The following is a 25,029-nucleotide window of genomic DNA, read 5'->3' as shown; positions in this document are numbered from 1 at the left end:
ATTTTAATAAACATATATTTAATATATATGATAAATATGAAATGGTTATACTTGTGTGGCAAAAAATTCTGCATTATAATATTTATGCAGGCCTATACATTTTTCCCAAGAAATAATTTAAAATTGCTGATAAAAAGCCAGAATATGAGGCATCAAATCACAAAGAATGAAATAATTATCAGATACAACCTAATTGTTGCAGCTGAGGCAGATGGAAGAGAGTAGAATTAAAACCTAATGTATATAATGCCTGGTAGTGATATTAGATGTGTTTTTTGTTATGATGATGATTGTAAAAAATAATAATAGATTCTGTGAAGACAAACTATGGCACACTGATCTTTGTCCTTCAGAGGGCAGCTGGTGTCTTATTTAATTATAAGACTTTATCATCCCAGTAGGTGATGATAAAGTCACTGCTGCTGCTTCACTGAGAAAACTAAAACAAAAGTGTTAGAACTAAACTGCCCTCCCCCCATCAATAATGCAAGTCTCAATTATGATCTTGTTGAAGACAAAGAATGTGCTCCATAGGGTAGCCTACTCCAGGGTTAGCAAATTTTTCTTATGATAACACAATTTCCATTTGAGCTAAATATTTATATCATCATTTTGGAATTCAAAGTAAAATGTCTGAAAAGACACTTGAAATTTATAGTTTTGGAAGAGAAACTGGATCTGACACTCATAAAAAGAGTTACCCATTACATCATTGGACCCATCAAACATCCATCTTTTGATCTTGAAGAATGGAGCAAGTTCTGAACATTTATCTAGTGTGCATAAGCATCATAGAGTTTTCTTCTCAAAGAAGTATGAAATATACCCGAAAGCATGCTTTAATCCTTTTAAATGTCACAAGAAAAAATAACAAAAGGTTTAAGGATAGTAAACTTATATTTTTCACATATAAATAAATGGTTGTACAAAATCAATTCCAGGGCAAAAAATATGCCATGCCTGTAGGGACAGTGAATATAAACATCACTAAATTAGGTGAAGAAACTGAATACTGTGAAAAAAAAATGAACAGTGATAGTAATGTAGAGAAGTAACTTGGAAAAATGTCAATTATTAAACAAGAAGCACTTGAAGAAATAAATTCATCTCTACAGAACATAGAAGAGTCACCAATTAAACTTCATAGGGTAGCTCCACAGTGCAAGTCAAACAATGCCAAAAGAAAAGTTGAATCTGCTTACAACACTTTAAAATCAAAGGTTTGTAAAGTTTTTGAAGAAGAATTACCAGAAAATGAATCTCAGAGCACACTTAATGAAGATATTAAACAGAAAGCAAATGATATGATTATTTTGATAAAGTTAATTACAAATAAGACTCAATTTAACCATCACAACAAGGGGAAACTGCAAATTTTAACCTTGCTTCGTGGAATAAGGAAAAAAATCTGAAGAGTTCAATGTCACTGAATATGCTGTGTGAAAAGCAGGAGAGCTTTTGTAAATGAAAAAGCAAAGGTGGGCCACTGTGTTTTTATTATAAAAAGAATCAAAAATTAAATTTCAACGATTTTTTTGCAATCTAATTTTTTATTGCAAAGGTTTAAATTTGTTTTCCTAGTCATAATCTACATTTTTTTGTGAGCATTTTAGTGGAAATTTCATTTGAATGTATTGAAAATCTGCAAAGTTATGATATATTTTCACAAATAATACTGCTTGAATGGGGTTAGCCTGGGACATCATTAGTGAGGTTGGAAAACTTTTTTTTTTCTCAAAAAGTTTTTCAGATATGCACATGAAATTTTGCATGGTAGAAGCAATAAACAAAAAATAATTGGAATCCGGGATCATGGGTTGGATTTCAGTATCTAGTTGAATGATTTGAAAACAGCGATCCAGTCTTATTTGGAGAATTTTGTGTTGCAAGCCAGAATAAATGTATTAACGGTTAAAAAAAAAAAAATTTTTCTCCAGTATTTTACTTCATATACTTAAGAGAAATTTAAAATAAAAGTTGTTTTGGTAACTGCTGTGCCTCTGGTCCAAAAATATGTTAGGAAAATTTTTTTTAATTATTTTTTTTTTTTTGTTAGAAAAATGTATTTTTTCTAACGAAAAATTCCACAAAAACAAAGTTTAAACGTTAACAAAGTTTGCATGTAAATTTCAAATGTAAGAGTATGAATTATTTTTGTTCATATTCTGTATGATTTTGTGAACACTTTGGTGAAAATTTCACTTGAATATATTGAAAATTGAAAAAGTTAAGATTCATTTTCTCAAACAATGCCACTTAAAAATTGGCCCTCGGAAAAGTCATCTGCATCATTTTTTGATAAATTTCAACATTTTTTTTCTCAAAAAGTTTTAGAGATATGCAAATAATATTTCACACGGTTAATAAGGATGGTAAAAGCAAAAAAATAAAAAAAAACCATTGAAATCTGGGACTATGGGTGTCATTTTGGTATTTTGCTGGGTGATTTGAAATGGAATGACCCACTGTACTTCTTTATTCTGGGAATGATCATCAACCATTGGATCATATTATTAACAATGATTTAATCAAAGTCTGAAATTGGTTTCGATCAAATGATCTCGAAAAATAAATATTCTAAAAACAAAATACATTAGTTTCTCAAACCTCACTAATTTGGATAACTGTAACCTCATTTTTCATAATAAAAATTGTCCTAATGATCTGTTATGTACCTGCATTCCATTAGAACAACTGAGCTAGCAACACCTAGGTATTGCTATAGATTGAAATTTTAAATGGAAGTCTCACGTAAAACATATCCAATCAAAACTTTGTTTTATAGTTTATAAATTTTATTATCTAAAACATTATCTAAATACCCATTTTTTTACTGTCATATTATTATTCCCTTTTTCAGTCTCATCTATTATATGGACGGGGGAGGGGGGGACATGTTTGGGGCAGTGACTACATCAATACATTGCAACCTATCATCCAGACCCAAAAGAAAATAATCCGATCACTAACTGGCGATTACTCAACTCCGTCATTTGATCTCTACCGGCAACTTAACATACTCCCTTTGCGGCATTTATACTTTTATAAATCAATTCTCCTACTTACTAAAAAACAACTCGGTCTCCCTCTTAATTTATCAAGGACATCAAATAGATACAATAACATTATAAATATTCTCTTGATATATAAAACAGTGAAGAAAAACCATTTTTCACATCTTATTCCGAAATTTTATAACAAGCTGCCCCATGATATTTTCCCCCCTTCAATACCGTTACTGAAAAACGTTTAAAAAGTTATCTTTTCTCAATAGCTAACATCAACAATCATTTTTGAAAAACAATAAGAAAAAACAACAAAAAACAGAGCTCTATCGGTCAGTGCTAAATTGAATTTTATAAATGTCTAAGTACACTTCCTACTGTTTGCCTCCACATGTCGAAGTCGCTAAACAATTCTCGCATCACTCTAGCATTCCATAATCTTCATTTATAATGTATATGAAAGCATACTGTATATCTGAAATGCTATATTGTATTCTAAAATTATATACTTGCTCACAGATGCTGAATTATTTTGATATATTTATCAACCTTTTTTCCCCCCCCCCATCTTTTTTGTTTGTTTGTTCCGTACTTGAAATTGCATTGTAATCACTCATCGATACTTTGTGTTCATCAGTACAGATCCATGGGATCTCTTGATGAATTTGTTTCATTATTATGTGCTATTTCATCATGTTAAATAAAGTTTCAAATATATATAGAGATTAATCGTGACTGTAGTCAAACGTCTAATAAATGTGAAATTTTGTCATAAAACGGAGAGTGAGGTGCGAATCCCCTTGCACACAAGTGGAATTTTGAAGGCATTTATGCACAACCAAGCCCCTCTTGGCCATTTTTCTTTTTTTTCACCCCACCCTTTCTTCCTTTTGTTTCCTTCCTAAATTTATAAAAGTAAAAAAGACTGTTTTCAGATCAAATTGCCAAAGTTCAATTACTTTAGTGCAAAAATGTCAGATTTTTTTGGGGGAAATACAGTCAAACCCCATTATAATGAACTCCAAGAGATAGGAGAAATCACTTCGTAATAACGAAATTTTGTTACAAAAAAGTTCCAGATTTTTATATTGTTCCATGTAAACTTATCCAGGGGATTAGAAAAGTTTTTGTTAAAACAACATTTTTTTCCGTTATAACGGTATTCGTTAAAACAGAAGGCGATTGTATTTTGTCTCAAACTATTTTTTTTTTACGTGTATATGCATGCTGCATGGGTAACAGGACATATAGCACTTTATTCGTGAGCCATTAGTCTTAGAAACATACTTCCAACTAGAAAAAGTATCCAAACCAGGTGTCCAACTCAGATGTGTCATTTATGTTGTAAGTGGTTGTATAGTTATAAAATTTAAAAAAAAAACCCTTTTTATACTGTCCCCGTGTGCCAAAGAACCCAAAATTGTTGCTCTGTCTTTTCTGATGCCAACTAAAATAATTTCACGTTTCTAAGTGCAATATTCACAGAGATATGCAAATTCAAAAAATTGAGGAAATTTGGGAGAAAAACAGTTAAATGCAAGTAAAATGGTTTCCCTGCATCTAATGCTCATTTTTTTTCGAACTATCTTCAAATATCTCAGTGAATATTGATTGCACTTAGAAACTTCGAACTTTTTTGTTGGAGACCGGGAAACAACTTTCCAATTGGGTTTTGGAACACAGGGTACCCGTATAAAAAGTTAAAATTTTTATTTTGATAATTTTGCAACCCCTGGCAACATGAATCAAATATCTGAGTACTGCACATTATTAGGGTACTTTTTTCAACTGGAAGTATGCCTGTAGGACCAATGGTTTGCCAGTAAAGTGTCATATGCCCCATTACCTTTGTGCCCTGTACATTAAATATAGTGCGGACTGTTATGTGAAATATTGTGTTGGGTTTAAGCCAACTCGCACGTTTCTTTGTTTGCCTGTGAGAGAGCAGCCACATTATGAACCAAAAAGCTACTTGAGGGTAGCTTGTCATCTAACGAAATATCAGATTTTCACCGTATCGAAATTGAAGTCACCAAACTGATAATTTTCTTATTTGAAAATCTGATTATTTATATTTTCCGATGGGTTTGAAATCCTGATAATGAACCATTATTATGTTCACATGAACAGTTTTGTCACTGCGTACATGATTTCTCTGGAATGAATGGTTCAAACAAATATTTAAAAAATTTTCACACGTATTTTAGTCCATTTTTCAAATTCAGAGTAGGGCTACAACATGAGCCTATATAATTGATACATGTATTATTGTTGAAAACCATATGAAAGGTTGAACTTTTCAATTGTGATCTATTTGTATGGCTACTCCCTCATTACTACTTTTAATCGCATGAACAGAATAAAATTAATAAAACTGCTTGCTACTACTTTTTGCAATTTTTATCATTATAAGAATGCGTATTTTGGAAGCTACAACTGACATTTATCAATGAAACCATAATTAGTTACACAAAAAAAAACTAATTTGGAAATACAAATTTCATCCTGTACAGTAACTTGATGACATTGTGCCATCTTCAAGCGCAGAGTTTACATTGATTGAAAACAATGCATTCTATTTTTTTTACTGTATTTTATTATGTACATTTTGCTTTTCCGTTATTTTTATAAATTAAAAATTAATCAAATTAAATTCAAACATATTTACACTTCAAACAATTTTTGAATAACTATCTTCTAATGGGAAAATGGGAGAGGAGAGGAAGTAGAAAATTAGTCATGTTCGCAAGGGGACCACACGAATGAGAAGTGGTTGAAAGGGGGCCATGGACAAAAAAAGGTTGAGAACCCCACTGATTTAGAGTAATAAGTTAACTTGTAAACTTACGTATTTTATATTTATTTTTATTATGTTCTTTATATTATATTTATTTTTATGACATTATTTATATTATGTATATTTTATTGCATTATATATATTATTGTGTTTTATTACTGATTGATTACTCACAAAAATCAGATCGGTTGAAATTTTCTAGAAATTGCAAGGTAAGGCCTAAGAAAAACCACTTGGCCTGGGGGCATGATGCTCTTAACACCCTGTATTTACATCATGACTTTAGTAGGCCTACCAGATTTTTCTTCGTCATATGTCCACTCTGTTATGTCATCATAAATAATTAATTTTTCTTTTAGCTATATCGCCATCAAGGGATAGTACATGGAGCTATGCTTCAAAATAAATAAAAGTGTTCATCAATCATTTAAATTTATAATGAAAAAATAATAATTTAGGCTAATTTGTCCACTCTGTTACATCTTCCAAAAACTCAAGCAACGCAACAGAACGAAAAACTATGATTTAAAGTTTTACAGTTAACCCATTTGCATCATTCGAAAAAGTGGAAAATTGGTTCATATATCACCAATTTTTTTTTTTTTATTGTATAAAGTTAGAAATATAATATAATGTTACGAAGGGTAGAATTTGAAAAGGCTTGGTTAATGCATGCAAGGTTCGCGTGACATTCGATTGTGATAATAGAAGAACGAGATTCTAAATGGACTCGGAAAGTAGAACGCGAAGGGAGAAGACGTTCGGAAGGCTGCTCTAGTTTAGCAGTAGTTTTAGCAGCTCATGTAAATAAAAGCGAGTATTTGTTCTCGAATCCTCATTTGTGTGATTGTCTACCCATGTTCAAGTCCTCGGCGAAGAACCCTGGAGAGATCCGCGCGACGGGACGGGTCTGGTGAGAAGAGGTTCGACGAGTGACCCGGCGGCGCGACGTAACAAAACTGGTGTCAGAAGAGCGACGCTGCAAGGACTTGAATGGTCAAGACAAGAGTATGGAGAAGAACGAGACGGGAGAACAGTTCAAGCAGCTGATGGAGATGATGGTCCAGATGAAAGTTAGCATGGAGTCCAATATCGCCGTTGTCAACACATCCATCGCTGCTCTCAAGGAGGATATTGTCAACGGTGTGAGGCAAACCATCGCCGCTGCTTGTGAAGAAAGCGCATTAAGTCGAGTGTACCATGGCTCACAGCGGCATGGTGGGGAGCGTAGACTGTGCAAGGAAATTGAGTTTCCATGCCAGATGGACATCGACCCTGGAGTCAACGTCAGAATCGTTTGGAGAGACCTGGATCAAAGATTCCAGCAGCGAATTCTGTACGTGGCACCTTCGTTGACCCTACAGACAGTCACGGGAGAGAAGGTGACTGTGCGTGGAAAGTTGGAAGTCTCAGCAAGGTTGGTGTCGGTCACCTATCGTCATGCCGTCTTCGCAGCAGACATCCAGGACGCGGGCATCCTCGGACTGGACTTCCTGAAGAAGCATGGACTGTCTTTGGACATTCGGAGTGACCAGTTGTCTAAAATGAAAGAACAAAACGTCGTCCTTCTTGGAGGTTGTCACGACGAAGTCCTTCAGCGGAAAGTGATGGCTGTTCCAGAAGCAGGAATCCCCGATGGGAGCATGGACGATGGTGGAATCGGAGCCGTTCTCTTGAGAAGGCCGGGAAGCCGTAAGAGAAGAATCCAGCATTGTGAGGGAGCATCGCGGAGAGATGCCGTTGAAAGAGTCACTGTGACTGGTGTGAGGTATAGGGATGAGGTCTTGGAGCCCTATGTTCGCCCTGAGTTCATTTTAATGGACGATAACGCGAGGCCACATAGAGCTCTTCTGGTCGACGATTTTCTAGAGAGTGAGGGTATTCGCCGGATGGATTGGCCAGCCAGATCTCCAGACCTTAACCCTAATAGAGCATGTCTGGGACGCTCTGGGGAGGGCAATTGCAACTCCCCTCCGGGAACCATCCAGGGAATGAAAACAGCGTTGCTGAACGAGTGGGACCAATTGCCACAGGAAATGATAAACTGCCTTATTTCAAGTATGAAATCACGTTGCGAGACCTGTATATCTGTAAGAGGAGACCATACCCCCTATTAACCCATTTTTTTGTTTATTCTGCAACCGCTGTTTCAGACCTTCCGACTCCAATGAGTGTTACACACGATCATGCGTGTGTATTACACATAATTATTGAATGGTTATTTGTTTTGTATTGTATCAATGTATGTACATATCAAATTTCATTAAAATCGGTACAGTAGTTCTAGAGATAATCGACCAAGTCTGCAAATTCTCTTAATTTCTTACACCAGTGTAGATAGCACCACCTACTGAACACAAAACATGCTAAACTGCTGGGCACACACACACAAACACTCAAGTTTCACCAACATAAATCTGACATAGCTCCAATAATCAGGTGTGAAAATGTGTGGAAGTTGAATGGGAACAGATGAGAGTGGTGGACCATAAGAGAGGGAAAATAAAATCATTCTACTGGAAAATCGCTTCGAAAGGATCGTTGCTCATATGCAGGGTTGGTAAAAAAACCGTTTTTTTTTTAAAAAAAAACCACAAAACCAGGTTTTTTGGTTTAAACCGGTTTTTTGTTTTATATAGTATTAACATTAAAAACAATGAAATTTCTGAAAAATCATTCAAACTTCTAATAATTAACTAAAATAAAATGGTTATTAATGTAGTTAACACTATTCCCATACTAATTTATCAGTAAATATTTCTTACATTTTAACAAAAACCAACTTTTGCAATTTAATTATTTTTTGCTTAACCCTATCGACGGCTCAGGGTCGAACACAAAACCTCTTCAAAAAAAGCTACTTATTTTCACAAAATCTTTTCAAAATGACCACAGGGTCACGTGATTCTAGAATGCTTTCCCCCCAGTATGTGACAATGGGTAATTGGCATGTATGATAAGCCGTCGAGAGGGGGCTGAACCGAAGTGACAGGCTGGTAATGCCCGGTGATTGACCCTTTCTTCCCAGAAATGTACTTTCTCCTTTCATTCTCCAAAGTTTTTCTATTTTCCGAAATAAATACACACATAAAGGCGGGATATACTCAAAATTTTGAACGAAATTATTGTAGTGTGTTTATAGATGCTAAGCATTCTATGGTAAATAACTCTATCAATATAGATTAGCTTTAACAGGCAATAAAATTTACTTGCTTTCGCTTTTGAAATATTGATATGATTAACTTAGTAACGAAATGTCAGAGCGTACTAAAAAGAAATTACTAATCCATCCACTAGGTATTTAAAAATGTCCCAATATCTTCAAGTTGAACACTCTAAATATTCTGAATCTCGAGAAGCATTCTATATATATGCCCCTTAATATTTTAATTGTATTTTTTAAATTTGCAAGTGTTGAAGTATGTTCTCGTGATTTTGAGGTTCACCTAAAATATGAATTATTTTTGAAAATCGAAAAGCTTTTTCGTAAATAATGTGCGTTGGAATTACTACTATTCGAGGCAAGGCATTGTAACAACTGATATTTGTCAGTTGATACAAATCTATTCGAGCAAAACTACAGCTACTTCCCAACCTTGGAACATCATTAAATAATTAATTTATCAAAACTTTCGGGTATAAAACTGCTTCTCAATGCTTTACTCACATTCTTTTTGAATATTCATTTCTTTTTTTCATGATATCTTATGATCGTGGAGTTAATTTCAAAAATGAGCGTAGGTTTAGTGAGATTGAATACGCATATTAGATATACAGTCATTTGCATCGGAATATAATAAAAGAATTCTCTCTGAAATATATAAATTTGGTGCATTAAATCATCTTACAAAAAAAAAAAAAAAAAAAAAATACATGAAAACACACAAGTAACATACTGAGAAAAAGTTTAAATACACAAATACTCGAAGTAAATAAAGTCTCTGGAATTCAAAACGTGAAAGAAAGTTGTAACTAGAGCCTGGATTAGACGCTAAAACATGCACTAAAAATAAAGATGAATCTGCATTTTTAAAAATGTCGAAATATACCATGAAATAAAAATACCCGATCTTTTTCAAAAAATTAGAACACCCGAGAAATTTACGAGAGCAGTTCATAAAGAGCTCAAGTTGGAAAGACCAAATTAAGGGTATGGTTGTAATTTACATTTTCATCTTTCCACCTATGTGACTTGCTGCAGCAATTAAGTAATAGCTTAGAAAGAGTCAAAATCATGATAGAAAATGCAATTTATTTCTCCATACCATACGTTTTCAACTTCTGGAATCAGAAGGTAGAGAGCCTAACGTTCACACCTCCATCCAGAGATGTCTCCTAATCCATTGGCCTCTATTTTTTGTTTCCACTGAAGTCTTCGTTTGAAGATGAAAAACGCAGATAGTATCAAGAATTCGCCAATGTGTATCAAACCTCATCGATATTTCGATGGTTTCGTGATATCTGATGATTGTACCTGATACTAATCTTAGCAAGAGATTGCGGACTCAAGATAAAATAAATAAATTAATAAAAACTGATCAATTGCAAACCGCTATTGAGGAGCCGATAGCGAAGATGGGATTTATAGCTGAGGCCCGATTCGGGTCTGTGCCGGACACTCATAAATTGAATGTCTTGATGCATAAAATCCATGGCCAAGACCAAAGATGGCCACAGTACAATGTATTCGTATGATATCAGCACGCGTCCCCCCCCCCCACACAGTCCTAGCAAATACATGCGTAATTCTGCGTTTTTCAGAAATTCCCTGTTTTTCTACCCGTATTGCGAACATTGAATGATTGTAGGTTTGCATACATAACGAGGGAAGACATGAAACACTTATTCGATCAAGTTGATGTAAATTTGCATGAAAATATTCATGTAATACAGTAATAGGTTTTAAGCCAAATGTTCTAATTTTCTCAAACAGCTTTCGGAGTGTTCCAATTTTTTGAAACAAAGAGGAAAAAATTAATTTGTTATTTTACGACACATTTAATCTACTTTATGAACATTTTTTGCCACCGATATGCTCAAGATATGAAAGCTCATATGATATGATCATGATAGAAAAGGAAAATGCAAATTACAACTGTACTTGCGCCACAACTTTGAACTGCGCTTTCCAACTTAAATATTTCATGAACTGCTCTCGTAAATTTCTGGGTGTTCTAATTTTTTTGGAAAGGATGTATATATGCGAAAAATTGAAACCATCGTCGAATAATCCCGAATTATGGCATCAAAAATGAAAAATTATATATGCATTTGAAAGAAATAAAAAATGAATTGGAATGTTCCAACAAATCAAAAAAAGAAGCAAAAACACTCATATTATAATGCGGAAATATGCATAAAATATAAAAATATGTGCCTTAAAAATGTGTTAATATGCCTGCCCTAAAGGCTCAGAATATGTAGGTGGGGGGGGGGGGGGAGTATTGAAAAATATACGTATAATTAAAATATATATATTTATTTATTTATATATGTATTTAAAGTGCGAAAATTTCCCTAAAGAGAAAATACTCCCAGGAAAAAAAGAAAAAATCGTCCATTTCGGAATTCAGAAATAAGTCAGAAATGAAAAATATGCTAAAAAAAGAAAACGCATTTATAGTGCAAAAATATGCATTTAAAAATTTCCAGAAATATACCTTAAAATGAACAATAGTCAATGTTGAAATACTTTATTTAAAAAAAAATTAAGTTATCTGATTATATCGAGCGAAAAACTGAATGGGGGAAGTCATTTTACTCGAGAATCGAGTAATAGTTTGGTATTTTTTATTTTTGTGAAAAATGGCATGGAATCCAAGGAAATGACTGAAATCGAATTTAAAAAATAGCAGATCACATGGGCGGAGATACGGGGAGGTGGCATGGGGTGCACTGCGCCCCCCCCCCCAGACTTCCAAGTTCATCTCCGCCTAAGGCAGATAATCTTATCACAAGATAATCTTCTGCACATTTTCCTGGAAGTTTACATTCCTCAACTTTTTTTGGGGATCGCGAATCTTTACAAAGAAAACTATTAGTAACATCACAAAGGAGAAAAAACAGGACATTTCATCTTTGCATCAACCATTTTGACAAAAAAAAAAGGGGTTTGCCACCTTGGCTCAGCATTTATTTGATACAATACAAGTTCCTTTTCTGAGAAAAAGCGTTCACTAGTTCTCTCTCTTTCATTTATTTTTGGTGCACCATGGTCATTTTGTGCACACTTATCTGTTGTACCTACTGTGGGTACTAGAAGAATAGCCAGTTTTAAGAAGTCCGATAAAACAGCTGTTGTATTGGCACACAATAGACAATTGAAAGTACAACAGAGATGAAATTTTTTTTTTAAACTCAAGCACCTGTTATTTTGCTGTATTTACGAGTCTGGATTTACTGGTTCGCAAGTAAAATGACATGCACCCTGTATAAGAATATCTTAATACTAGGGGGGCTCTGAACCCCTGCCGCTTTGGCGGCCAATCCCCCCCCCCTTCCCAACATATCTTGTTTATGTCGTCCCACTTCATCAGCGTGCTATGGAAAGGGACACGTGAAAGCATCAGCTTACTGAAGAAGCGAATTTTAAGATAATAAAGCAACAAAAAACAAATGTGATTCATCAAGTAACCCCGAAAAACTTCTCCACGAGGGTCCCCAGACTCCAATTCGCTGAATTTTAGTGAGGGACCCAGACTGGATTAATCTCGGGCTTCCGCTGTTGCAAAATTCCACGGAAAATAATGATATTCATCCATGGCCCCCAAAATTATCCTGTCAATTTCCATATGGGGCCCCCGACCTGGAAGCCTGTCGGTCATCCCCCGCTGCGAGTGCTATGAAAATTTTCATTTGTATTCATTTTACCAACGAATAAAACCCATCGCTCCCAACAAAATACATTTATCTCGAGCTTCAGCTGTTGCAAGTTCCACAATGTTAAACAAAAGACAACAATGAGATTCATCCAGGGCCCCCAAAATGAAGCCTATCAATTTCCACATCGGCCCCCGAAAGGCTCGTCATTGGGGGGGTTATATATATACATACATTCAGTACATGTTCTTTGCCCCCCTCCTGGAAAAAGTTGAAATGACGGCCCTGGTCACCGACCTCGAAGCTTTTCCGACGTCCACAGCTGCGAGTGCCACGAAAAATTTTCATTTGTATTAGTTTTGCCAACGAATAAAACTCATCGCCCCCAACAAAATACGCCGGACCCAGAAAAGAATAAGATTCATCCAGGGCCCCTAAAATGAAACAGGGTCCCCGACTCGGAAGCTTATCGGGTATACCCCTGTGAGGGCCATGGCAAATATTCATTTTACCAACGAATAAAATCCAGCGCCCCACGCAATCACTCTGGACTGGAAATATCTTCATCTTCCGCTATCGGAAATTTTTCAGTTTTAAAGCAGCAAGAAAACAATGAGGTCCATCAAGGGCCTCTGGAAATTAAACCTTTTAACTTCCCCATGAAGGTACATGTGCAATGTACCAAGACCCTATATGTTGGGAGCACCGGTGATTTATGTATATTATACAATGTCGGCATGACCCCCACAAGGGCAGGGCTGACAGGGGCTGGAACGATTCTTATCACTTTTTGATTTTTCACACTATAAATTAACCACAGAGGGGCCCCCCCCCATCTCTCCCATCCTAGGGGCCCTACTTTAGGAAGTGGGAGCCTCTCGGTACATACACATAAATTAGTCCCGATATGCAAGAGTTAAATGAAAACTTGAACCAAAATTGTAACCGACTTCCGTAACCCAAAAACGTAACAGATTTTCGTTACATAAAATCGTCACTAATTTCTGTTGCTTAGAAACAGGCCCTTTTCGAGTTTGGGATTTTATATTATAGAGCAGATAATAATTAATTCAAAGCAAAAAAGATCGAAACCCCTTTAGAACAAAGTTCAACGGACAGCTTTTAAAACGACGCAACGTACCATTGAGAACGACGGGGGGGGGGGGGGGGCAGGGGCAAGGCATATGTACTCAATGTGTGTGTGTGTGTGTGTGTGTATATATATATATATATATATATATATATACCATTTTTAGTGTATTTTTAAAAGCCGGGGGGGGGGTTGCCCCTCCCGGCTTTTGATGGTCCTGCAATGACGGTCCTGCCCAAGAGGTTAACGAAGCCACGCTGGAGATTTTTTTTCCATGAGATGCTTCAATAATTTGGTGACAATTTCAGTAGAACATTAAATTACACAAGAATCATAGTACATAAAACAAATGATATATAGAATATTCGTTAAAAAATATACACGAAGATACCCGAAGAACCCAGCGGTTCTTAAATTTTTTTTCACTCACGGAGCCCCGTGGGCCTTTCATTTTAACTGATTTATCATATTTTGTTTATTCGTGTCATTTTCCTCGACCGGTCGCAGAGCCCTGGAAAATGCATACGAAGAACCAGTTGAGAACCGCTGCCCTAACCAAGCTACTAACGAGTGAATTAGCACAAATATAATTAGTAATAATTGGAGGAAGAACTAATAACTAGTTCTCTTAGCACAAGCTGTAGTTTTCTGCGTGGATGATGAGTGAATTATTGGATTCGGAATAACCCTCAGAACAGTGGTTAAATTTCATAGGTTTGAATATATAATCATAGATACGAATAATAAATATTTTTGTCAAATAAATTAACAATCTCTAATTTACTGGTAAAAACTTTCCTTTCTTTCTTTTTTTCAACTACAACGTGGGTATTTGTGCCCTTTTCAAACCAAGTAATCCTTCTTTTCTCAATAAGCTATTCTTCTTTTCAAACATTGATAAGTTTGGGGAGGAGAGGTCTGTATTGTGTGGCAGGAAGGGGCAGTTTGACGACACTGTGTACCTGTCACTAACCGTACAATGAGATGGGGGAAGGAACTGGTTCCTGGCGAACGCATTTATGAGTTCGAGCCGAAATGACGGTAGTTGTCTTCGAACTCATATACGAGTCTTCACCGTTTAGAAGGTTAACTCAATGGATTACTGTGTGTTTGAAAATTCTTTCAATGTTATTATTAATCATATAGTATATAAAGGTTTTTCTCCAGTTACTTTCAGTATACTTAATTAGGAAGCTATTTTGCAAAAAGTAATAAAAATTAGGTGAATATAATGTATTTAATGAAGCATAAATAATGCAGATTAATTAGCAATGATTTACGATATACAGGGTGATTATAACTAAGGTTCTGATTTCAAAACACTGTAAAAAAAAAAAACGATTGTCAGAATGACTTGAAAATTGACATGAATATTCCTGAAAAAATTCAATTTTATTCGATAAAGGGGAAAAAATACTTAAAAATGTAAAATTAATGACATCATCCAACATGCGGGAAATTTGCTCGCAGAATGGAAACGATAGCCAGTCATGGCAAAATGATACCTTAATTATAGCATTGCACGATTTCATAATTCATGGAAACATCACAAAAAACGAAGTAATTGAACAAATAACTACAACTTACTTAAGAAATGTTAAATATGTTGTCCAATACTGAGGTTGAAAGCACAAAAATTGTTGTTCAACAACAGAATCGGAGTATGTCATGGTCATGATGTGGATGTGCTTGCAATTCAACTTCATTAAACCAAACGCCGCCCCCCCCCCCGTTAATATTCATATAGGGAATGTGCTGGAGATTGCAATTCACCAAAGTTTGCAATCTGACCACTGCTTATAACATTTTGAGGTACACCCACAGCCAGAAGTTGCAAGGGTTAAGGTGTATCCTGTCAAAATGGGTCTTCAGCAGCTGCTTTGCTGGTATTGCAATGTGCATCTTGATAGAAGTTCTATCCACACACTAATGCTGTGGAAATGCTGAAATGATGTGGTTGCACAAAATAGATTATACTACTGGCCAAGTACAGCATCATCTACTTGCACATTTTGCACTACTTGCATTTTTTCCTTTTGCAATAGAAACTTCCATTGCTTCAGAAGTATCCATGCAAATTTTCAAGTCATTCCGATCAGTACTTATTGTATAGTTTTGGAATCAAAACTTAAATTATAATCACCCTGTATATTGCTGATTATTTTTCATAAATCTGTTACTACTATACAGTAGAACCTTGATTAACTGGGCTTAACAGTGTGAAAGTATAAAAAAAAAAACTATTGAATATTAAGACTGGGAGATATACAGTAGGAGATGTGCTACTTCTTATGGGAAAGAAAATGTAAATGTATGTGAGGTAATGTAACAACTAGTACACTGGTCTTTGTCCTTTAAGGACAGCTGGTGTCTTTATTGGATTATAGGACCACCTGCCCCTAGCATGATGGTGTCACTACTGTTGCTGCTTCTTTGTGAATAGAAAAAGAAACCCTGTGAGATAATACACCACTACATTTAGATGTGTGATGCAATCCTTATTCATGAATTTGCTAAAGGTAGAGCATCAGAATGTAGCCAAAGGTTAGAAAATGTTGTAAGAATGAGAAATTTTGTATATAACTTTATATAACTAAGATACTTCATATGAAAAATATATATATATTCTGGCCACTTTTATGAGACTTTTTGAAAAAAACCACTTATAAAATCTTGTCATCATTTAAAGATATACCATCAGAATGTACCCCAAGGATATAAAATGGGGTAAAAATGAAACATTTTGGCTAATAATGAACTAATATAATATTTTTCAAGGAAAAAAATTATATTTAGGCAACTTTTATTTGATTTTTTGAAAAAAACCACTTGGTTAAAACCAAGGTTTAAACCATGGTTTAAACCACGTTGGTTTAAACCAAACAACCCTGCTCATATGAATATAGAATTGGAAAATAAATGTCTGAGAGAGAGAGTATCTGATTTGCTTTTGGTTAAAGAGCTAAAGTTTTTTTAAAGAAAAGAAAAATCAATCGAGAGGAAATTTATAGATTGATTTATTAGTAAATATATAAATGTGTGCAGTTAATTAAAGTGTTTTCAAAAAAACTGTAATAAAAAAAACGTAAGCAGGAAAACACTTTAAACGGGAAATCTTGAGAATTACTTAGAGTTGGGACCATGGAAATCAGTTGTATTAAGTGGAAAAATGTTCTGAATGCGAAACGTTATAAGAGGAATAAACTGTATATTGGGTTTAGATTTGTTATATGTGCTACATTTCATACGTTAAATTTTCATATATTCATGGGCTTCTTTGCAAGCTTTTCCTACTAGTAGACAATGAAAGTAAATGAACCTTTGGATAGAACATATTTTTAGAAATGAATTATTTAGCCCCGTTTACATGCACAATAAAATATCCCATGAAGTCACCCGAAACAGGGATTTTCGCTACAACCCGTTACATGCCATTTAGTTTATGCCGGTATTCCTCCTCCTTTTCGGAAGTCGTCACTGGTCATGTGGGTTGACCAGGTGGTTGGCTCAAGATGGCCAAAGATGGAGCTAACAGCAATTGTTGCGGCACAAAGGATTATGGAAGAGGAGGTCGAAGTCACCCACCATTATTCTGCAACAAAGATGGGACTCTTTTGATGGATCTCCATCGAATATTTTTTTTCCACATGAGGAAACGAAGTTGCCATGCAGGTAATAATCACCAAAGCGACTCACAATCTTGCACATGTAAATGGGGTTTTCGATGCACAGAGATACCTCCATCTCCTACCTAGAACACGGCTCGTTGCTGTCTTAACGAAGAGATATAAGCAGATGATCAAAGACCTGGGGCATGCTGGAAAAAAATGCATAGATACCAGTGAATTATGGGGGAGGGGGGCATACTTTTTTAGATAAGATAAGATAATTTTTTTTGAGAGGGATTTTTTTTTTTTGAAAAAAAAAAATTCACTTTCACTCAAAGGGGAACCAGATTTTTTGAATACCCTGGGTCCCTGGACCCAGGTAAATTAAAGTACAGCAGCATCTCTGACAGACCAAAATTCAAACTACGAGGAGGGGGGAGGGGTGTTTTTAGAATTCGCTCATGGGATGGACGATTTTCAAAGGGTATAGAGGAGTGTATGAGTCACTTATCACATTCTGTACGTAATTTTTGAGAAAATAAAAGTGTACTTGTATAGCCTATTTAGAATATTTAAAATATCTTTCTCTCAGTTAAACATTTTCAGAGATGCCGCTGTACTCTAAAATTTATCTGGGTCTCTTTTGACTGAAAGTGAGTCCCTCTCGAAAAAAAAAAATTATCTTTAAAAAAAGTATTCCCCTCACCCCTTAATTCACTGGAATATCTATGATTTTTTTTTCCAGCATGTCCCATGTCTTTGATCACCTGCTTATATCTCTCCCTTGAGACTGAGCTGTAGGCCATGTTCTAAGTAGGAGGAAAAGGTATCTCTGTGAATCAAATAAATAATTCATTTATAAAAACATGTTCTACCCAAAGGTTCATTTACTTTCATTGTCTACTAGTAGGAAAAGTTTGCAAAGAAGCCCATTGACACTGAGAATTTAACATGGAATGTAGCACATATAACAAATCTAAACGAAGTATACAGTTGATCCTGCTTATAACATCCAACATTTTCCACTTCGTACAACTGATTTCTATGGTCCCAACTTCAAGTAATTCTTATTAAAATTTCCGTTTGAAGTGTTTTTCTGCTTACGTTTTTTTATGACAGTTCTTTGAAAAACATTATAAGCAGGATCCAATGTACTTAAAAGTTGGAGGCATACATTTATATATTTACAAATAAATCAATCTATATAAATTCCCTTCTGATTGACTTTTCATTTCTTTAAAAAAATCTTAGCTCTTTTAACAATATCTTCTGATTTAAATTAAAAGCAAATGAGAGTCTCTTCTCTCAGTAAACACTCTATCAGACCCTATCTTCTCTATTTGCAGAAGCAAGGATTTCATATAAATCCTTGCGAAGCGATTTCTTGGTGTATATATATATAGAATGATTTTATTTTTTCCCTCCCTGATGGTCCACCACTCTGATCTGTCGCCATTTAAATGCCACATATTTTCACACCTGAATATTGGAGCTATGTCAGATTTGTGTTGGTGAAATTTAAGTGTGTGTGTGTCCAACTAGATACTACCAACTAGAAACATGGCTAACACACATTTTGGCATCCCGTGTAATGTAGAAGCAGCAGTTATAAAGGGTGAATTCGGCGCGTCCTCTAGTTCCGAGCCCAGGAAAGGAGGGACACTAGACCTGCCTGCTCTACCTCCCACCTAAGTTGCGGTCCTGCATCTATCCTCCATATTGGTAATGCATGGATTTGAAATTTAATGTATACATATGTGTTGTAGGTTTTTGTGATTGTCGTGGCAAATAGAACTTTTTTCAAAAGAATAACAGACCCGAAATTGGAAAACCTCAGAAAATCATATTTTTAGCCGATTACCACTGCGCAATCGTGGGTTCAAAACTCGGATTTTCACCAAAGGCAAAATCCAGGGGTATAGGGGCCCAAGCCTCCACGAAAATGAAATATTGCATACACACCAGTGATTTTTGCGATGAGATGCAGTGACCACCACATAGTAGCTAGATGATATTCAATACTAACTGGATATTCAAGGTAGAGTTTTTACAGATCCATTTTTTTTTAAGATCTCAGAAAATGTTTTACACTTTAAACAGGCGTTCCAAATCATTTACGATTTTAAAAAAAATGTGGATTCGCAATCTTGTAAGAAAGAGGCAAATTTACGACGTGTAGTCTATGAATACCGGCAGATAGCAGCAAAAGTACCATAATTTCCGATATGTAACAAAAGGGGAGAAAATTCACACTGGGAATAGAAACTCAGAAATTCTCTTTAAAAATTCTAAACACTACCTCATTTAGGGAAACTAAATATCTCCAACAACCCAGATGTATTGATGATACAGTACAATATACAAAGTAGTAAAACCACTTTTTTATAGTAGCACGATCCTGATAGACAGTAAAAAGAAAAAAAAAGGGGAAAAAAATTTGGGAGGTTTTCCCTCTACTTTTTTCATTGTGGAACTGGGAAAGAAGCGTCCCGTAGAATGTGTGAATCAAATTTTTGTGCGTTCTTTTCTGAAATTTCGGTTTTTCTGAAATTTTTCATTGATCATTGATCATTTTTTGTCGCACCACGGTCATTTTCTGCACACGAGGGCTAATTAGACCGGGACCTACAATTTATTGCCGATTCCGAACGGCAGGCTTGTTTTTTAGACTCGTCGAGAGGTTGGTGCGCTAACCCCTCGATGGGGGACTCCCTGCGGTAGCAATTTTTTGCTGCGGTCAAGTCGGCGTTTTTTTGTTGTATCCCTGTGTCAGGAAAGTTTTCTGACAAGGACGAACCGGGTATCGAACTCGCGACACCTCTAAACATCCTTTGGTACTTTTAGGCGAGTATCTTATCGACCGGGCTACCGCGCCCTGAAATTTTTCATCAAATAACAAAAATTTTAATTGGCACGCTAAGCACGTGAATTAAAATTTTTTTTATGTGACGCGCTATGTCTATTAACGGATTAACAAAAAATCCATTAATAGCAGAAATGCTGTCAATGCATTTCTGTGCACCGTGCTACAGTTAGGTCCACTCTGTTACAATGGTGTACACAGGGCCGTATTTACGTTTTTGCCGCCTGTGGACTATACAAATTTTGCCACCCCCTCCCATTTCAGTCTTTTTTACTCCCCCCCCCCTCCACGCCATTACTATTAAATCAAACAAACAAAAGCTAAAAAAAATGGTACTGTATATAGCTGCGCCTAAATCTTACTTTTCTGTCCTGTATTTGTATCCTATTCCGTTCCATATAATGATTGCCATATCATAGGGGTGTGCTCAACCTCCCGCCAGCAGACGTCAACACATTGATGAAAAACACTCATAAATTTAATTCTGCATTCTTGGTTATAGTCTAGCAACAAAATCAATAATTCATTACATAATATCTATACATATTATGTTTAACCGCAAGTCCTAAAGTGTATTTTGAAATAGTGAAATACTTTTTGAAAATTGTTTCGTGGACCGATTAAAATTCTAGACAAGACCCACTGGTGGTTTGTGCACTTACATGCGCGCGTGTGATTTAAATAATTGAATTATTTGAATGCACAGAGTGTCCCACAATCATCTGACGGTTTTCAAAATGGGAATAGCAAGAGAACGGTGATAGATATTAAAGTCATTCTTGAGAAATGTCAATGTGCGAAGTCGGGAATTTCAGCTACATTGTTCATGTTTCCAGGGGTTGTATAGTTATTAAAATAAAAAAATTAACCTGAACAACCTGTGCCCAAAAACCGAATTAAAAAGTTGTTGCCATCTCTTCTGATACCAACGAAATTTCTGAGTTTCTAAGTGCTATATTCGCAGAGATATCTGAATTAAAAATCGGAGAAAAGTTGGGAAAGAAGTGTTGCCCATTAGTTTTTGCCACTTTTTCTCCCAATTTTCCAATCCAAATACCTCAGTAAATACTTAGAAACAAGAAATTCTTATTATTTAAACTGCTTTTGTTCCTTCCATTTTTGTTCTTTTCCCTATGCTACTTTTATATTGAAAGCTACATAATAAAAATATAATAATAGTATAGCTTATTTAAAAAATTCTTTGAAAAGTTAATTTAGCATTTAAAAGGTTAGAATAATGTATATTTTATCGATTTTCTCCTGTTATACCGAAATCAATTTTTATGAAAATTTTTTACATGATATCAAAAAATGTGCCACCTTTAAATTCAGTGACCAAAAATCCGCCACGAAACTTAATGATTTCCAAAACTTTCCAATTTCAATTCTATAGCTCTGAATAACCAAATTTATCATATTAAATTGATTCTAAATACAAATTAATATGGATTTATCTAGTAGTAATTAATATCTTTTATTAGAATTAAAAACGAAATGAGCAATAACTAATATATATTTTATTGTGGTCTTTTGTTTGCATGTTTTATTGCGTATATTTTTCTATTGCGGTAACATGTAGTTTAATACTGTACTGCATTTCTTGAAGTAATCACCACATGAACGTATGCGTCGCTACATCGGAAAAAAAGAACAATCAATATAAGACGTTTTGTTTATAAGTTTAACATAAGGCCCTGCATCTGCTGCACATTTCTGAAATAAAATTTATTAAATGCTTATTTTTAATTTTGGAAATACTTGCTAAATGCTCAGTAATGACTGTCAAATGCTCGCCAATTTTAAAAATGCTACTCGGTTAATTGACAGATGAATATCATGTGATTCAATAGGTCAATCTCTTGGAAATTGTTTTTTGAAACAAAAATGAACATTGGGTTTCGAAAATCAGAAATACGGACGCCCTATGTTCACACCCTTACAAAGGATTTCAAATTACCAAAGATTGAATTGTGGCGATTGCTCATAAATTATCATTAAAGAAAACTCTCACAAAATACAAAACGCATGAACTTATCAGAAATGAGTAGCTATATTTGATATTTACTTACTTTGTTCTCGTCGAGAGAGTGCAAAATGAAGAGGGGTTTTTTTCCCGTTTTGTTGGTAATCCTGCGTTTATAACGGAATGTAATTTTGTAATACTGTATATAATTAATAAAAATGTGGGTTCTGCGACGCTTCACATTTGTCCCTCCCCCCCTTTTTTTTCAGGTAAACCTCACATAAGGAGAGCTGTCCTTATAAAACCAGTAAACGGAATCATGTGACCCTGCCTACCATTCTCTACCACGATTTATTTATATTTAAATTTGTGACTGCAAACATATGTTGTTCTGGATTGACCAGCTTCATCCCACTTCGATTCTCAAACAAGTCTCAAAAATCTTATTGTAATGAAATTCGTCCGTTTGATTTATAGCATTTAACACTGTTTCTATTCCCCCAGATGGTCACCCATAGCCAAGACTCACCAAAGCCCGGCCGGAGCCTTCTGCATCTTCTTGCAGAAGATTCTTTCCCATATGGTGGGTGTTGTTAAGATCAGTGGAATGTTCTGTCTTTTTACATTTAAAGAGAACCAAAATTGAGCTATTGAAATGTTCTTTCTGGTCAGCTGGGAAATGTGCAGCAGCCTCTAGTCACGGAAAGAACCCCTTTTTTTTCATCTTGACCACTGCACCATAGCCCACTAAAAAATTATGTATATCTAGTTGGCCGTGACTGTACCAATAACATCCATAGATAGCTCTCCGAAGAAGATACCCCTCTTCTCTAGGGGATGTCGGCTGAACTCTTTTGTCTTTTTTGCAGCACCTTCAGTAATCTGAAATGAGAGCTGCTTTGCTTTACTGGACGCCTACTCACCCTCCCACCTCTGCTTGTGACAATACTATTTAGGAAGGCTGCACACTGTAAATAGGAAGGTTTAGACGGAAGTCTGTGTAAAAAAAACACAAAAAATAAACAAAAATGAACAATATGGTTTAATAATTATATATTATTTACGATGGAAATGACGCATATGACACTTCCACACACTTACGAAATGTGAATTTTTTTAAAAAATGTTTTTTTTCCCCCTCTCTTTCTATACTCCAAAATTAGCCGCCCCTAAGAATTTTCCCCGCTTAGCCCCCTTGTAAATGCACTACTGGGTGTACACTCAGTTAAGCGAAGCATTTTTGTCACAGGCAAAAAAAACTAAGAACACTTCAAACTGAGATGTTAAATTATAAATTACCAACCGTTGTCAGGCAGAAAAAAGTTTTGATTTTAAGTAGCTAAATATGTAAAAAATATATATAGTATATATATAAATATAATATAAAATATGTAAAACAAACTTTTCTATGTGCCATTTCCAAAAAATCATGAAAGTCCATCAAAACAGAAAAAAAGTCAAAATTTTTTTAAAACTTTTTTTCAGCATGCGTAAGAAATAAGCTTATTTCATTATTTAAGACATAAAAACAGCAGAAATAATATTTATTTTGTTACAGTGATATTTATTTTTGTAACAGAGTGGACAAAATCAATAACTATGTTATAAAACCAAGGGAGTCGACTGATCTAATGTGTATATGTATATATGAATTTATATCACCATGCCCCCCCCCCCAGACTTCCAAGTCTATCTCCGCCTATGATTTATGGGAACAATTCCAATTAATATAATTTTATACAATTAGGAAGTGCTTTTGTTTGTGGTGCTTAGATTTAGTTGTTTGGCTGAACTAAATATTTGGCAAAAGGGCAGAATACCGAATAGCAGCTGAATATTCGTTCTATCTCTAGAGATAATACAGCAAAAGGATGCCTGTGCAGGCGACAGTAGTTGTATGATGAGTTATTCTATCATATCCATGTGATAAAGACAGGAAATCTGCACGACAGCATATGCCAACCTAGGCACCACCTTTTTACATGGCTGTCGTAGCAAAATGATTGGTTAATATTTCTTATATCTTTTCTTATATTTTATTGTCCAATATATAATAAGTTCGTTTAGTCTCTCATATACCCGAAATATGGCATCCTATTCCATGAGTAGGTGAAACAACGTATGAAATTTTCTCCGTACTTTTCTTTATTCAAAAAACGTCATTGGTGTGACATTCACTTTTTTTTTGTTCAATTATGACAACAAGGGACTTGTTTCCAAACAAAAAAATCATGGAACATCCATTTTTTGCCTCCGAGGACCATACATATTATATATGGCCGACGTCTGACGAAAATAATCGGACAACCACCTATCAGTCCCTTTGTGACCATACGAGAAAATGCTTTATTAAAATGAATGGTAGTTTGCGTAATCTTGCATATGTAGTAACTTTTGTTAAGGTATGAATAACTTACCTTCGTTTAGGATGGGGTGACATTTTTACTATTTTTTGCAATACAATAGAATAATAATTATACAGGGCTCCCGGCTACTATGACCATCCCCTGATCATTAAAAAAAAAATTGACAGACAAAGGGAGAAAGAACTGAATGAATCAAAGCCAAAAAATAGTAATACTGAAAATATATATATGCTGACCATACTTCCTCGAGAGAAATACGGGACATTGCGTTTCCAAATACGGGACAAAGATCAACAGAATTTCTAAGCGTTAGTTTACAATGTATTCCACGAAAGACAAACGTTCAATCAAATGTGAGAGATTAATATTCTCATATATAGTTGTAATCATCGTAAAATAATTTATGAGTTGAAAAATAATGTCAATCTTTGACTTCAACAAAGAATAAAAATTCAAGTTGGCTTCGTGTAAAATACGGGGAAAACCGGGACACTTTTGCCAAAAAGTCGAAACGGCCA

General features: G+C 35.1%; 1 protein-coding gene across 4 annotated transcripts in view; it reads right to left on the bottom strand.

Moving 5' to 3' along the window:
- LOC149076665 (pre-mRNA-splicing factor CWC22 homolog) overlaps nucleotides 1-24,673 on the bottom strand; it is a 336,314-nt gene extending 311,641 nt beyond the window's left edge. For 2 of the 4 annotated variants that reach the window (XM_089244291.1, XM_089244289.1), the window contains exon 1: nucleotides 24,563-24,673. In XM_089244291.1, the coding sequence (XP_089100417.1) occupies nucleotides 24,563-24,585 (23 nt within the window). In that variant the 5' untranslated portion in view covers nucleotides 24,586-24,673. Of the gene's footprint in view, nucleotides 1-20,544; nucleotides 20,570-24,562 lie in introns of those variants that run through there. The other 2 variants (XM_089244288.1, XM_089244287.1) reach the window with 1 other exon arrangement.
- Nucleotides 24,674-25,029: the final 356 nt, after the last annotated feature.

This window comes from Pholcus phalangioides, unplaced genomic scaffold, assembly GCF_987345545.1.
Source record: "Pholcus phalangioides strain wild (caught in Gottingen) unplaced genomic scaffold, Ppha-v1.0 ptg000015l_1, whole genome shotgun sequence".
NCBI lineage: Eukaryota > Metazoa > Arthropoda > Arachnida > Araneae > Pholcidae > Pholcus > Pholcus phalangioides.
The sequence above is the reverse complement of the archived record's forward strand: the minus strand, read 5'-3'. Positions and strand labels throughout refer to the sequence as shown.